A 15652-nucleotide genomic window follows, 5' to 3' on the forward strand; every position below is an offset into this window, starting at 1 on the left:
ATAACGGCTACAGTGATGTTGAAGAATAGACGTAAGTAATAACACAAATATAAAACTTATAGAGACGTTTGCTAAAGAAATAACTAACATTTGAAAACTAATTCCGTTATTTCTTGAAAGCTTTCCAGTGTTGCAATACGGACGCCTACCGATCTATCGCGGGCAATCGCGGTCTATCGAAAGCCCAGAGAGTCAGGGCTGCAGACGTGATATTTTTAAAAACTAATCGCCGACCGCTTCATCGTGACTTCTCCACACGCCGTTTCCGCGCGGTGCAACAATAAGAAAAACATATAGACGGTACATCAACTGAAAACAACAACTGAAATTATTGCCAGCACTTCGGTTTCGATTTCAGTTTCAATTCAGTTGTTTAATTGCGGCTAACGGCCAAGGAGCTTTGATTTTCTGATTCGATTCTGATTGGAACTCGCTCGCACACACACACACACACACATACGCGCAACACACAGATTTATTAGGTATATACGTATATTGTGTATGATTATTAATAAGTTTATGCAAGTTTTTGGGATCACAACAAAAGCCGTTAGATAATCGCCACGCCCATTTATATAGCGCCCATCAAGGTGAACCGATTAAAAAGTGCAGCGAAAAATCGATTTAACGCTCTTGAACTACATAAATATATATATAGGTGTGCACATATATGCATATATATTTATAAACACCGTGGCCGAGAAATTCTAATTGGGAGCGCCGAGGAAGTGACAGTGAAAGTGATTTGTGCTCCCAAAAAAAATAATACACAGTAGTACCCTGATTTTGTTTATCGTTTTGCGTGTTTCTTTAATTGAATTGCGTGCCGCGTTTTTTTTTTTACCTATTTGTGCGGCGTTAACAGCTGTTTAGCGAGCCAATTAGCACATCACAATACAACCCACCCCCCACCCATCACTATTTATATTTTTGTTTTGTTTGCGACGTGTCAATCGAGTTACAAAATAATTGGCTGACACTTGGCAATAATTCTCGACGGCTGGAAAATACTTGATCCGAATGGACGGATTCTAATTGGAATCCTTATCGTTACTATCTTATCGAGTTGGGATGTGTCTGATAGTCCACCATGCGGGGGGTTAAAAATGCGGAGATGGGGGTTAAATTATGGTGCAAAGTGCACCACGTCCACAAAATATAGTTTCCTTTTTGAAAGCTTGTTGCATAAGGCAGTTTGTTGTCAAAACAATTCACAAACAAAAGAGGTACACATTGCAAAGTTATGGCAGATAAACAGTGCCTCTCAAATGTTCCATGCCAAGAAAAAATATATATAATTTAAACGTGCATTGAAGATTAAAAGATATTTGTTAAAATTGTTCGTTTTTATTAAATGTTTTGAGAAAAAATTATTTTATTTTAATATTGTATGGATAAACATAATAATAGATATATCTTAATTCTGAATTGCTAAACAAAAGTAGAGATTTAAATTAATCAAGTATAAATTCAATTGATTTTTTCTCTTATTGTTGTGTATCAATCAATTTTTCAAAAATTGTAGGTGTGAATTAGCCAGTAATCTCTGTACAAATGTTTGTCCGCCTTCCCTTTTTATCTTGCCTCCTAAATCCGCAACCGGTTTTTAAAGAATCTTAAAGTCGAACGAAATGTCTTCCCAACGAGTTTGGGTTGAACTTGAATAAACAAAGCTGCTATATACCACCGATATATGCATATTTGTATAGAACAGCATATGTTTTTCGGGACATGTATTCGGTGCGTTTTTAATTTCTAAAATTTCGCTGTCGCTAAAAAGAAAGCAAACAATTTGCGGCTGATTGACGCTCGATTTGAGTGCGAAAATATATAGTATGTAGAGGTAATGCGATTTCTGGTCATTGTCATGCTTCTAAAAGAATCTTTTTCCATTTATTCTTTTTTTCACATTACGCAATTAGCGTTTCAAAGTACAAAATTCTGAAACGTTAAATATATTATATATATTGTACTGAAAGATGAGGAATTTGTAAGCTGCCACTGGGACGTCACTGATAAGCTCTGCTAATTTAGCTCAAAGTCAAAAGTACGTTTTGCTGATACGGGCAACCATTGAATCTCGCCGGATTTTATGGAGAAATAGGGCTATTAAATCATATACATAATGCCAGAGTAAATAGCCAAAAAAATCGTTGGCTGCCTCTGAAAAAACTTCCACAGATAAGCTGTTTATTAAAGATAGTACAATAAGTTACTGTTATTTAATGCATAGTACATGTTATTTCCTATGCATAAATGTAGGAACATATGATCTTAAGACTTCGGTTAATTCTTCATATTTATATTAATTTGATTTCTTAGTTGTGTTTTACATTTACCTTATTTTAATAAACCAAAATTAAAGATAGTGAAAAATGTTGTTTACTTACAACTATTTTTCATTGGGTTGCAATTAATATATGCTTGTACACAAACATAAATTTAATGCGACTTAGAAATATTCCAACAAGAAATGTTAAGTGCATTTTTAAAGTTCGCGCCGAAGTGCAACTGCTTGGTTTGCGTCCCTACTAAATGCACATTCGACATAAAATTAATATATTCAATTGCCGGTACTCGTAAATATTTACTCTTTATCTTTAAACAGTTGTATATATTTACTTAAGATATCGAGCCATTGTTAAGCCCTTAAAATTTTATTGATTATTCGCCTTGCCATTGATAAGATATAAAAATATCGCACAGAAGAAAATAATGATAGGATAATTAAATTTAATTAATTATTGAGCAACCGGGTTGTTTCAACCAGAGGTAGATGTTCTCGTGAAGAAATGCAGTGCTATTTTGTATAAAAAGAATATAAAAAGGGTATACGACTTTTTACACATTTTGATTAAGGGCATAATCTTATATTTGTACTTTTAATATTTTAATGATTTTCGATATCAATACTGGATTTTCTTTCGGTGTATTGATAACAGCTGTGCCACCAATTCGCCGCTCTTATAATTGCGAAGCTGGCCTCTTATACACGTACACACCCCGGATTCTCCTCCTCTTCTTCTTCTTCCTATTCTTCGTGTGCTGCTAATTTGTTGCCATTTATGCGCTTGCTTTTTTAAGCAGTGCTTTTAGTACATATTTACTAACTGGATTTTACTCAAATTTTTGCAGAAATAATGAGCCGAATGCTAATAAAGCCCGCTGCGGCGACAGTTTCTGCCGCTTTGCAACAACAACAGCAGCGCCAGCAACAACAATATGTGATTCGCCGCTGGAAATCGTTCCTGCAAAACAATAGCAACAACAATGGTAGTCGCCGTGCGGCGAAAGCGTCGACGTCGACGTCTGCAGCGGCAGCGGCAGCAACGTCACAGCGACACGGTCAAAGCGGCGATTTCATTCAACCGTTAGACGCCCGCCGGTTAGTTTCGCTCGCTAAAAAAAGTGAAAAAATATTTGAAACAACATCTGACAATAAACAGTGTTTAAATTGTGAATCCGATTTTTTTTTCAGTTCGTTCTCAACCAGCCACAAAATGCCGACGTCCTCGAAATCACTGAAACTGGATAACATAAATCCCAACTTTATTGCCATGGAATATGCGGTTCGCGGTCCATTGGTAATACGCGCTGGAGAAATCGAAAAGGAGCTGGAAAAGGTGAGTACTAAATGGGTCTAAAGTAAACCAAGAGTGTAACCAAAAGTAGTCCAAAAGAGATCCAAAAGAAGACCCAAAGTAATGCCAAACAAAGCGCTAAATGCGTCGCCATTATCCAGCGTTTTATTCCCCTTTGATTCCCCCAATTTGACGGCAACTCAAAGCCCGCATTTTAATGTCTAAGCACGCTATAGCTTTGTATATATAGTAATCGTATATGTATGTGGTGTGCCTGTGTTTGTTTTGGATGTGTTGCCGCCTCGCTTTGCCGCCCTTTTTTATTATTTTTTTTTATACACGCTTGGATGGGCGAGACCGCCACACCGAATCATTCACCTCGTAATCCACCCCTTTTCAAGGACACCTGTTGAAAAATTACCACGAAAAGAAGTAATTAATGTTTTGCTAAGCAAAAAGTATGAGAGAAATATGCAAGGCGGTTCCAAATAATAAAGTTTTTATTGGTTCGAGATATAGTATATATAGTAAATAGCTATTAACAATTTTCCAAAAATATTCTTATTAGTTTGAGTGATTTAACTTTTCTACCACACAAAGCCTATTGAAGAACTTTTTAAATTATTTGTATATGTTGTTATACCAGTATTAATATTCAAGGTTTTAAATGATAATGGAATTAAAAAAAAAATTTAACGAGAAAAAAGGGCGCAGCACTTTCAATAAGCATTGTATTTGTAGGCCATGTGTTTTTTTTAAATTATTGATGTTTAGCAAAGAATTGTGTACAGCAGATGAAATTAATTGTTTGTTTTTATTACACTGGAGAAAATATTTAAATATTTGTTTTAGCAACAATATAGAACAAAAAATAGAGTTATTTCAATATTTTCCTTGGGATTTTTTTAGATGACTTACAGAAATTAAATTTCAGAAATTTTACATTCAAAGATTTCAAAAGTATTTCAACCATATATTCTGTTTACCTTGAACTAAAGGAAGCAATTTCAATTAAAGCTATCAAAAGTAACCCAGTCAATTGTAATCTTACCGCCATAAAATTATCGAAACTTATCTAAAACGAAATATATTCTTTATAGTGGCTGCAAAGAAGTGCCGAACATTTCCAAAGTGAACTTTGAGTTGAGGGAATTACACTTTTGGGGCAAAGTAAACAAGTCAATAAACTAATTAGTTTAAGAATTGCTCTGCAGGGTGAATGATTTGCCCCTTGGGAGCTTGTCAAATGCCGCTTACCCGTTTTCTCATCTTAAAACCGAGTTTTTTTCCCCCGTTTACCATAACGAGTCATGGTCTTAATTGCTAATGAATGTTTGTAATCATTCTAAATTGCGTAACTTGGACTTTCTTATAGTTTAATTGAAGTAGAAGAATATCGTGACACATTTTAAGTTCACTGAACGACCTTCAACTTGGCTTACATAAGCGCGGAAATTGTGGGTGGGTGGGATTCTGCGGACCTTTCTGTTATCACTGCGAGAAAGTGAAAAATCAAAACAAAGGCCCAACATGCGCATGAGCTATGAAAATATGTTGTACACACGCTTTCTTTGCTTTTTTGTTCGCAAAATTCTCTTCGAACTTTCCTGACCCGCTGCGAATGTACTCTCGTATATGTAGAAATATATAGCGTATTTAAATCCATTGTTGGCCCCACTGACTTTTCACATTCTGTGTGTTTTAATGCCGCTGACAGCCAGTTGATTTCCCCCCAGTTTCCCGCTGCGATTGATTTCCTTATCCGCACGACTGACTGAATCTTGTGTTTGTTCCTTCTGCGTTTTATCAAATTCCTACACTTGTGCACTTTGGCAATATGCCAAAAAGTCATCATCTGACAGCAACAGACATTCTTATCAGCTGAATGTTGAATTTTCTCCTGCTCCTAATACATATTTTAATCTCAACTGGTAAAATACCAACAGATATGGGATAAATGTGAATATAAATTGAATAATATGCATTATTTCAGGGATAATTCGTATCATTCCGAAGCGCAATTGATCCTAACAACAAGGTTTTTTTAAGAATCTCTAAAGAACCTCTTTAAGAACCTCTAATCTTCATTTCAACTAGCATTTTGTTTTTATTTCAAATTATAAATCTATTATAACTTTCTTCCATTTATACGTAGTGTTGTTTTGCAAATCTATTGTAATTTTTGTTTACTTTTTATATAAGGATCATCTATCAATCATATATTAATCTTTGTTTCTTTCAACGTATAATTGTTCACTTCTGCTTATACTTATTTTCTGTTTATTTTCACTTCCATTCGACATTAGAACTCGCTAGCTTAATCGCTATAGCATATTATTATTATTATTTAGGCTCGTTCAGCGATAATGTCTGGGTTGCCAACGCCTTTATACAAGTCCTCTATGATTATACGAGTCTACCTGTGCGAGTATATAGTTATCAATTATATTGCCACTTAGCACAAAAAGTTTGTTTACAACGACTTCAAGTACGAAATGTTCGAAGGGTACATATACATAGCAAGAAAACATGAGAGAATCTGAAATTCTATAAGTGCCAACAGCGGTGGTCAACTAATTAGTAGTCTATATAATGCTAATAAGTTAACTACGATCCTAAATCAATCATAAGATATACATTTAATTTATAACCTATGAGGTTGACCAATATGATAGTCTTAAATTTCTTCCCACGCCTAATATTTGCACCTCCACTGTTGCGATACAGTCGATTTCTATAGATATTTCCACGAGAAATACAAACACACTCGATTGTGGGTGCAATCCATTTACCTCGACTTGGCAACGCTTTTATCAGTAATTTTCGAAATTAAAAAAGAAATAATTAGCTAGATTCGATAAGGTGGCGCGATGCCCGTGTGAACACGTTTGCACGGAGAGAAGTTTGCGAAGAATGCTTTCGATTTCGGTATCCCCAGAAGCTATGTAATTTCACAGTCGTGTTGAGCTGTGAATTCCTTAATTTTCCAATAACGACTTTGTCAGTCACACACACCGAATGCCCAATGACGTCAACGGCACCGATGAAGCTCACTTACATGCCGCAATTTACATTATTTAGCCGCAAAATACACAATATACAGGTCCCTCCACCCTCCAGTACATTATGTAGCAAATTGCCCATTCGAGCGTGGTAAAATTGGAACCCGAGACGAGTGGCTCTTTAATGAGTGCAACTTGCATGTGCCCTGCAAATTGTGTGTTACACTGTTGACAGTTTCCACAGCAAATTATTGTGTCCCCTTTTCTACAAGGGGTATTATGAACCCGATTCGGTATATGAATACTACTGGGTGTTCTCTGGATTCTTACTCAACGTTAAATATTTTTTGTTGATCTGAACTTTAAATTTTTCTTTACCTTTAGAACTCTCATTTTCTTAGTATCTAAAACTTGACTTAAAAATGTTTAATAAAGATCCCTATAGAGCTAGTAAAAAGTAACACCAAGTTTGTTTAGAAAAAACTAGCAAGTTTATAAAAAGGTTCTCCGCAATATTTATTTTATATTCGCAATGAATTTGTTGTGCAATTTTATATTTGTTTAATCGTTATTACCAACTTCACCCACAATCTAATAAAAAAGTATATGGTAAACCCATGATGACACATTTGTGATAAGTAACTAATTGGAATTGCTGATCTTAGCTTCGGATGCATTTAAAATGATGGGTGATTCTAATTTAGCTCATTTGGTAGTTATCGCTAATAACCCAGCACTTCAGTTTAATCCTTGATGGTGCATGAGTGATACGAAATTAATTGGAAGTGCAGTTCAATCGATTACTCTGGCCTAATTGTAAATATTCCATGCCGCCAAATGGTTTGTATCCACTTATAGGGCCCAAATTACACTTGAGGGTAATTTGCATAGTGAAAGCCACAAATTAGAGGCTCATTTGATCCGCCATCATAATTAAATTTGACCAACCGAGTAAACAATGTGTAATTTACCTTCCGATTCGATTGAATTTGATTGCAGGGTGCCAAGAAGCCGTTCGACCAGGTGATCCGTGCCAACATTGGAGATTGCCATGCCATGGGACAGCAGCCTTTGACCTTCCTGCGGCAGGTGAGTTGATTTGTAGAGTCCCTAAATTGATTTATAGACCATAATTCAAATGTGGCTAATTTTATTTTACTAGTTGATGGCGCTTACCTTCGAGACCCGACTGCTCGATTCGCCCGATTATCCCGAGGACGTGAAGAAGCGCGCCTGTGCCATTTTGGACGGCTGCCAGGGTCAGTCGGTGGGCTCCTACACGGACTCCGCCGGATTGGAGGTGGTCCGTCGCCAGGTGGCCAAGTACATCGAGAAGCGGGACGGCGGCATCGCTTGCGATTGGCAGAACATCTACCTCACCGGCGGCGCCTCTCCCGGCATCAAGAGCATTCTCTCCATGGTCAAGTATGTGTAGCTCCAACGCCAAAAAGGTTCCGGAAAACAGGTCTTTATCGCACCAGATAAGACACTTTTTTCGGGAGCTACGTATCTTGTATTGTTATCTCTTTAATAACTCTGTTTTTTGGCTAAAGTGCCCCACTTTTAGCATGTAAACTTATAAAAGAAGGTAGCAAGATAAATATGTTTACGGGCTCATTAAAAATGTATGGTATCTTTTTTTAAGAGTATTTAACTTGGAATACAAAAAACTAATAGTACAATCATAATACGAACGATGAATATAGAATTAGAATATTAAGAACATATTATGAAATTGTGATTTGAAAAATAATGTTTTTTAAATGGTTTTAACACTACAATATGTACATTTGAATTGAAATCGAGCTTTAAGGAGGTAGAATTAAGTTTAAGTGCATAATTTTTGATTAATCCAAACCACTTTGTCATTTCAGCTCCGAGGTGGATTGCAAGGCTCCTGGAGTGATGGTGCCTATTCCTCAGTATCCACTTTACTCAGCCACCATTTCCGAGTACGGCATGACCAAGGTGGACTACTACCTGGAGGAGGAGACCGGCTGGAGTCTGGGCAGGAAGGAGCTGCAGCGGTCCTTCGACGAGGCCAAGAAGACGTGCAATCCGCGCGCCCTGGTCGTAATCAATCCGGGCAATCCCACCGGCCAGGTGCTGACCCGCGAGAACATCGAGGAGATCATCAAGTTCGCACATGAAAACAAGGTGCTGCTGCTCGCCGACGAGGTGTACCAGGACAACGTCTACGACAAGGACTCCAAGTTCTGGTCGTTCAAGAAGGTGGCCTACGAGATGGGCGAGCCCTACCGCAGCCTCGAGCTCTGCAGCTTCCTGTCCACGTCGAAGGGCTATCTCGGCGAGTGCGGCATTCGCGGTGGCTACATGGAGGTGCTCAATCTGGACCCCAAGGTCAAGGCCATGCTGACCAAGTCGATAACGGCGGCGCTCTGCAGCACCACCGCCGGCCAGGTGGCGGTCAGTGCCCTGGTCAATCCCCCCCCAGCCCGGCGAGCCCTCCTACGAGCTGTTCAAGAAGGAGCGTGACGGCATCCTGGCCGCCCTGAAAGAGCGCGCCGAGCTCGTTCACAAGACGCTCAGCAGCTTCGAGGGCTATAAGGTGAATCCCGTGCAGGGCGCCATGTACGTCTTTCCCCAGATCGAGATCCCGCCCAAGGCTGTTGAGGCTGCCAAGGCCAAAGGCATGGCCCCCGACGTTTTCTACGCATTTGAGCTGCTCGAGACGAGTGGTGAGTTTAATTCTACATATTTCTTTTCACTCCGATGGCTAATCCTTGGGCTTCTCCTCTGCAGGCATTTGCATCGTTCCTGGCAGCGGATTTGGCCAGAAGCCCGGCACCTGGCATTTCCGCAGCACGATCCTCCCGCAGACGGACAAGCTGAAGCTGATGATGGAGAAGTTCCGTGTGTTCCACGCCGATTTCATGAAGAAGTACAAGTAGACCACTCCCTGCGCCGCGCCCACCCGTCCCCCGCCCCAGTCCCTGTGTTAAAAGTGTCGATCCTCCGGCTTAGGATTAAAATATAAAATACCATATTTGTTTTTTTTTCTCTTTGTTACTGTGTCATATCTGAATGCTTCTTTACTCTGCTTTATATATGAATAATATATAAATATATATAATTTGTGTAAAACGTTTAAGTCCCTTTGATTTGTATCCCTATCCTGCGCAGCTTTTATATCTATGATATATCACGTTTCCAATTAGCAATTAACCCACTTGTTAAACCATATATTGATCCTTATTGAATTGATTCTCCTGGCGGAGAAGTGACAATAATTTTTGTTAGAGCCATAGGTTGGCGCAAAATTGATAATTCTGATATTGTTCTAGACAAAAGTTATTTGCTTTGTGTACACGTATACATATTTATCTACATATATACATATATAGCCTTGCATGTGCTTATCCCGAGTCGATCACGAAAACATTTGATGTGTGTGCGTTCAAGTCATTACTAATTGTTATAGACAAAAAACTAAATATGAAAATAAATCAAATCTATTGTTAAACAAGGCTTGAAATCTTAACTTGGGAAATCGAAAAACTTTTTAAATCCTTGCAGTGGTATTATTATGATTAGCATTAATATTTTATGGCATTCATTTATGGGACCATTATTAAAATACTGATATTTTTAAGCGAAAAATCATAATGAATCGATTTTTTTTACATTTCACATTTTTCAAAGGGTTTTCATCATAATTTTTCTCAAAAATTTTACAAAAAAAGTTGTGAATGCCACTCGATTGAAAATGTTGCTACGAGTTCAACAAGGTATGGCATTCCATAATCGGACAATTATTAGCATTGCTATCGTAAAAATACTGAAATTTTTAAGTGAAAAATGATCCATATTCCAATTTTTCACATTTCACATTTTTCAAAGTGTTTTCATCAATTTTTCTCAAAAATTGTACAAAAAAATCTGTGAATGCCACAGACACAGACTGTTTTGCATAGCTACTGACAGTAACCAATTTTAAAATCACCACTTAAGTAAAAGCTGATATAACTTCATTAAAACATTTTCTAACCCCTCAGAAATATATAAAACCATTTAAAAATTGTTTTTAAATTATGTTCAATTTATTGATTCTCATTTCACGACTTAATTACTTGCACTTTCGTATATAGAAACTTCTTACGTTTTCTTTCCATCCACTTTTCTCTTAAACATTTTGTGTTGCGACAGATTCAGAGAAGAAACAAACGGATAATGTGTTATATAATCGCGATTACCTTCGAACATGCTTTGTTGTTTCTTTCTTCTGATGCCTCACTCTTTGTGTGTTGTAGTTGTTGGTTGCTGCATTACTTAATTTTCATTTTTTCTGAATTAAAATCTACCAAAGTCTTAAAGCCTAAATACCAATATGTACCGTAATTGTACTGTGGCTATACTTGCGATCCAGATCCAGATCGGAGATGGCTGGGTTGTGTGGTGGTCTTTTGTGGAGTTGCTCGCTCGAGTTCTTTAGGGTGAAGGAGGGGGTGGGGTCGGGATATATGTTTTGTATGGGAGGAAATATTTGAGTCAAACTAAGGAATCTGTGGCGCTCTTTTCTTGGGGGCAAAACAGACACATTTGGCCCCAAAACTGTGTGGCTGTGTTATACATCTCTATATATATATATAATAAGGTGTCGTCCGGATCGGGGCTGCTCTCCTCTCCTAGTGCTCATCTAATGGCGATCCCTCGAGTCGGAGCGGCTGCGACGATCCCGCGAGAAGCTGCGACTGCGTGTCCTGGAGCGGCGTGGTGAGCGGGATCTGTAATGAAATGGGTGGCGCGTTTGGGGAAACAGATTGGCACGACACATAGACAGGGTTTAGAAAGAGAGAGGAGAGGAAGAAAGAGAGAGAGAGAGAGAGAGAGAGAGAAAATACAAATTAAATAGTTTTTGCACTAACTAGTAACTTAACTAGGCGTGTAGTAAGAAAACAATTCCTTAAATTACGTAAAGTTGACAGAGTGGTCTCGATCAAACAACACACAACTTGGGCTGACGGATCTGGTGGATCGGATACGGATCGGAGAGCTGATATTGGAGCTTTAATTTGAGCTGAGCGGAGCTGAGAGCTGGCTGTATTTTTTTTTTTGGTGGCTGAAGGTGCTTGAAGGTGGTGGAGATATAGCTGATATATTTTTTTGGTTTTTTTTTTTTGGCCCCATTTACGAAAGCGTTGGTGTGACATTTACATAAAGTAATTGGTGGTGGTTGGTTGGATTGGTTGGCTGATTGGTTTCTTGGTAGGTTGCTTAGTTGGTTGATGAGCAGAGCAGACTGAGAAGACTGTTGTTGTTGTTGAATTGTAGTAGTAGTAGTAGGTTCTTGTTGTTGAATTGTTGTAGTTTGTAGTTTGGGCTGTTGATACGATACGATTCTGAGCTGATTGACTGTGACTAAGGTGGCTGTGTGGTGTTTTTTGGTGTGTGTTGTTGGTGGATATATATATATATATATATTGGTGAATCATTCTATTCTGTTGCAGCAGCCGAAGAACGTAGGTCGTATGAAGAAGCAGTTGGTGGGGAAGCATCAGTTATCAGCAAAAGAGGTTCAGGTGGTGGTTGTGGTTTAGTGGTGGTGGTGGTGGTGGCGGTGCCGCTGCTCCTACCATCCGCGATGTGGAGACACGAGCTTGAAGAAGACCCTGCCCCGCTGATGCTGCTGGTGCTTGGTTGGTCGATTGGTGGGGTCGTTTGGTTGGTTGGTTGGTTGGTGAACCGTCTGATCTGACTTTGATTTCTGATTCGAGATGATCGGGTCAATGCATAAACACATTTACACAATATATATATATACATAGAGAGCAGACAGTTAGCGCGAACAACATTATCTCAGTAGATGTTAGGATACAAGAACGAAAGATAAAAAAAAAAACATTAGCAGAAACCATAAATAGAAATATAACAAACGGATTTTGTTAGAGACGTTACGTTTTCGTTTCGTTTCGGTTCGGTTCAAAGGGAAGTGGTGTTGGTGGCGGCCAAAGGTTTCATACTTGCTGCGATTGAAGGAATTAGCGTGAAGCAGCCTCAATCTTGTTGGATTGCAAGGGAAAGGTGCAACTACTGGGTGGTGGGGTCAACAAAAGATCTACCAAAGGCTGGGCGCCCTTGAGACACTTTTGCTGACTGGCTGCCAGATGTTGTAGTAGTAGTAGTAGAAGAAGTAGAAGCTGTTGTTGCAGTTGGTCTTTGTAGCTGTAGCTTGTTGCTGATGCTGCTGTAGCTGCACTAAAGATGACGGATGATGAGGTGGTGGGTGGTTTGTTGGGGACGAAGGAAGCAGGCTGAAGACAACCGCAGCAGAACTTGGAGGCGTAGGAAGTTGACTTTTTGAAGCGTTGCTGGACTGGTGAGTGTGTATATATATATGCATAGATACATATTGGAGTTAGATTCTTGATGGAGTTGCTCTGTTGTCGTCGATGCCCGGTTCGCTGTGGTTTCTTGGTGATTAGTGTGGTTAATGGTAGAGTGTGTATGTGTGTTCGTTGTGTAGCTTGAAGATGGGGTCAACTAACAGACCGTACATGATGTGAGAATTTGGGATGCACTTTGGGACCTAAGACCGCTGTTTTTAAGATTAGTTGAAATTACGTTATTTAACCGAAATACTTGCAGAGTATTTCATCGTTGTTTAAAAGTCAGACTTCTATATCACAAAGCACTATTGTGCACTTTCTCTTAATTTAAGTTTTAAAAACAAAAATAAGGCTTACAAAATTTTGATTTTTAGTTACGACTGAAGCTATAACAGGAAGCAATCCATTTTATAAGTGAATATAAATCTTCTTAAAATCGTGCTTTCCTTTCTTAACTATGACTGTACTAAATATACTTCTAAGTATTTGGTTTCGAAAGATACTGAGCAAAGTATTACAACGTATAATAAAAAACATTAAATTTGGCAATGGTTTCAAGTTATTAATAACCAACACAAATAGTGGTCATTTGCCCAATAGTGGGATATATGTATGTAGGTGGCTGTGAGTGAGTTTGGACTGGTTTTGGGTGCATTATTCTTGTAGCTGCGGAGCCGAAGACGTCGCTGATGATTCGTTTTTGGCCTGGGTCGAGCTGAACAGGTGGTGGAGGGGGTGTAGTGTTGCGGTCATTCGGTTTTTTGTTCTGGTTCTTGGTCAGCGGAATATATATATTGAATTTGTTGAAGTTCTGACAAGGGCCGCACAACAAATTGCATGGTGGTGGTGAGGTGGCTGTTGTTGTTGGTGAAATGTGTGTAATAGGAGGAGCAGGATCTGCTGTTGTACTAGTTGTTCTTGTAGTAGCTGTTGTTGTTCTTGTTGTTGTTGTTGTTGAAGGAAGAGGAGTAGTAGAAGTTCTAGTAGTAGTAGCTGTTGTTGTTCTTTTTTTGTTGTTCTTTTAATTATTATCATTATTATTATTGATGTTGTTGTTGTAGTAGTTCTTGTTGTGCTTGTTGTAGTAGAAGAAGAAGACTTTATCCTGCAAAATGATTGTGAGACCACATTAAAATTGGCTCTAAGTCAAACGATTTACTTTGGTTTTACTATGTTTTTTTTTTGTAATAAATTTTTATTTTTTTTTTTTACTAAAAAACAACAAACAAAACGTTTCCTCTAGGTAAAAGCTATACTCTTTGAACTTTAAACTATGAACCTCGGGGGTGCGTAATGAGCAATGAAATGGGGTACTTTATATTGAAATTACCCTAAAAAAAACTAAGAAAATCGATTGGATAGCAACAACCAGGACGCCACTGTGTGTGTGTGTGACTGTGTGTGGGACTGTTTTCAACGGACGCCACTGTGCGGTGGCTTACAGTGGTGTCCCACTGCTAAGGTAGACGTATGTGTTTGCGTGTGTGTGTGTGTGTAATTTGGCTGGCCCCGCTTTCGTATGTATACGCGAATCGATTTTTCACATGCATACATACACGCACACACGACACAGATCAAATATATGTGTATATGTTTTTCTTTCTGCACATATTGGCAAAATTATGATGTTTCATAATCGAATGGGGGATGATCTACTCACCTATAACGGCCGCCGCCATCGCCAGCTCTTGTACCGCCTCCTCCAGCCCGTGCGCCACTGCCTCCGCCGCGGCCACCGCCGCCGGATCCGCCCCCGCCTCCTCCGCCACCGCCTCCGCCGCCGCCCCCGCCGCGACCCTCTCGCGAACGGCCGGAGGACATCTCGACGCGGATGCGGGTGCCACAGCAGCGGGTACCGTCCAGGCCGCGGGTTGCGTCCTCCGCATCGCGGCGATCCTCGAACTCCACGAAGGCGAAACCGGGCGGATTACGTGCCACCCAGACGTTGCGCAAGGGTCCGTATTTGCTGAATGCGTTCTCGATCTCGTACTTGGAGGCGGAGCTTCCCAGGTTGCCTACGTACACCTTGCAGGCCAAGTCCCATTCCCGGTAGCGTGGCATTATTGTGGGTCGGTATCTGTGTGTGCTCTGGGTTCCTTTCTCCCGCTGGCTATCAGTGGGGTTCCTTCTCGGTTTTGGTTTGGCAAGCCACTTGGTTTTTCCTTAATTTTCCTGGCCTTTTGCGCAGCGAACACACCCAAAAAGCAGGACGAGAAAATATGTTTTGTGGAGAAAAAAAGATGGCGCGATGGGTAGTGTTGAAAAGTGAGCGATTTAGCAGGACCGTCCGGCAGTAGCGAAAAAAACTCCGAAAACGTACTCGCGAATGCGCTGCCTATCGGATTTTTAAAAATATATGTTTGTCTTTAATTTTTGGCCGTTGTTTCCTTGCTAGGAATAATTAAATTAGTTATATATTATTTTTCCATGACTTTCAATTCATTTTAAAGTACTTATTATTTTTCGGTTTAACCTCATCAAATTACTGACACTCAGGTTTATGATTTTTTCAGCCATTTATTTGTCCATCCATAATTTGAACTAAGTTCAAAAAATTATAATTAGTTTTCATAATAATGTGTTGATTAGTAATTAAATAAACTAAATAAATTAGTATATCTGAAAAACATACGCTATTTACATTCGAAAAATATAAATATTTTTCCAGATGGTCACCCTTCTCAAAAGTAAATAAAATTTGCCTAGGCAATTGTTCGTTACA

The 15652-nt window shown here is 39.2% G+C and overlaps 2 protein-coding genes across 2 annotated transcripts; one reads left to right on the forward strand and one right to left on the reverse strand.

Annotated features, from left to right (window-relative positions):
• On the forward strand, positions 1–10070 carry LOC108045263 (alanine aminotransferase 1). The gene is given in 8 exon segments (XM_017124535.2): positions 1–31; positions 3136–3385; positions 3479–3623; positions 7583–7672; positions 7746–8008; positions 8458–9028; positions 9030–9282; positions 9347–10070. Coding segments are annotated over 8 exon segments (1737 nt in total). The 5' UTR covers positions 1–15; the 3' UTR covers positions 9496–10070.
• Positions 10071–10622: 552 nt separating this feature from the next.
• On the reverse strand, positions 10623–15201 carry LOC108045254 (RNA-binding protein 1). The gene is made up of 2 exons (XM_017124525.2): positions 14591–15201; positions 10623–11328 (listed from the first exon to the last, which is right to left on the reverse strand). The coding sequence occupies exons 1-2, from the start codon at positions 14989–14991 to the stop codon at positions 11241–11243; spliced, it is 489 nt and encodes a 162-aa protein (XP_016980014.1). The 5' UTR covers positions 14992–15201; the 3' UTR covers positions 10623–11240.
• Between the last annotated feature and the right edge of the window lie 451 nt (positions 15202–15652).

Source organism: Drosophila rhopaloa, unplaced genomic scaffold, assembly GCF_018152115.1.
Source record: "Drosophila rhopaloa isolate 14029-0021.01 unplaced genomic scaffold, ASM1815211v1 contig_3, whole genome shotgun sequence".
In the NCBI taxonomy this organism is placed as follows: Eukaryota; Metazoa; Arthropoda; class Insecta; order Diptera; family Drosophilidae; genus Drosophila; species Drosophila rhopaloa.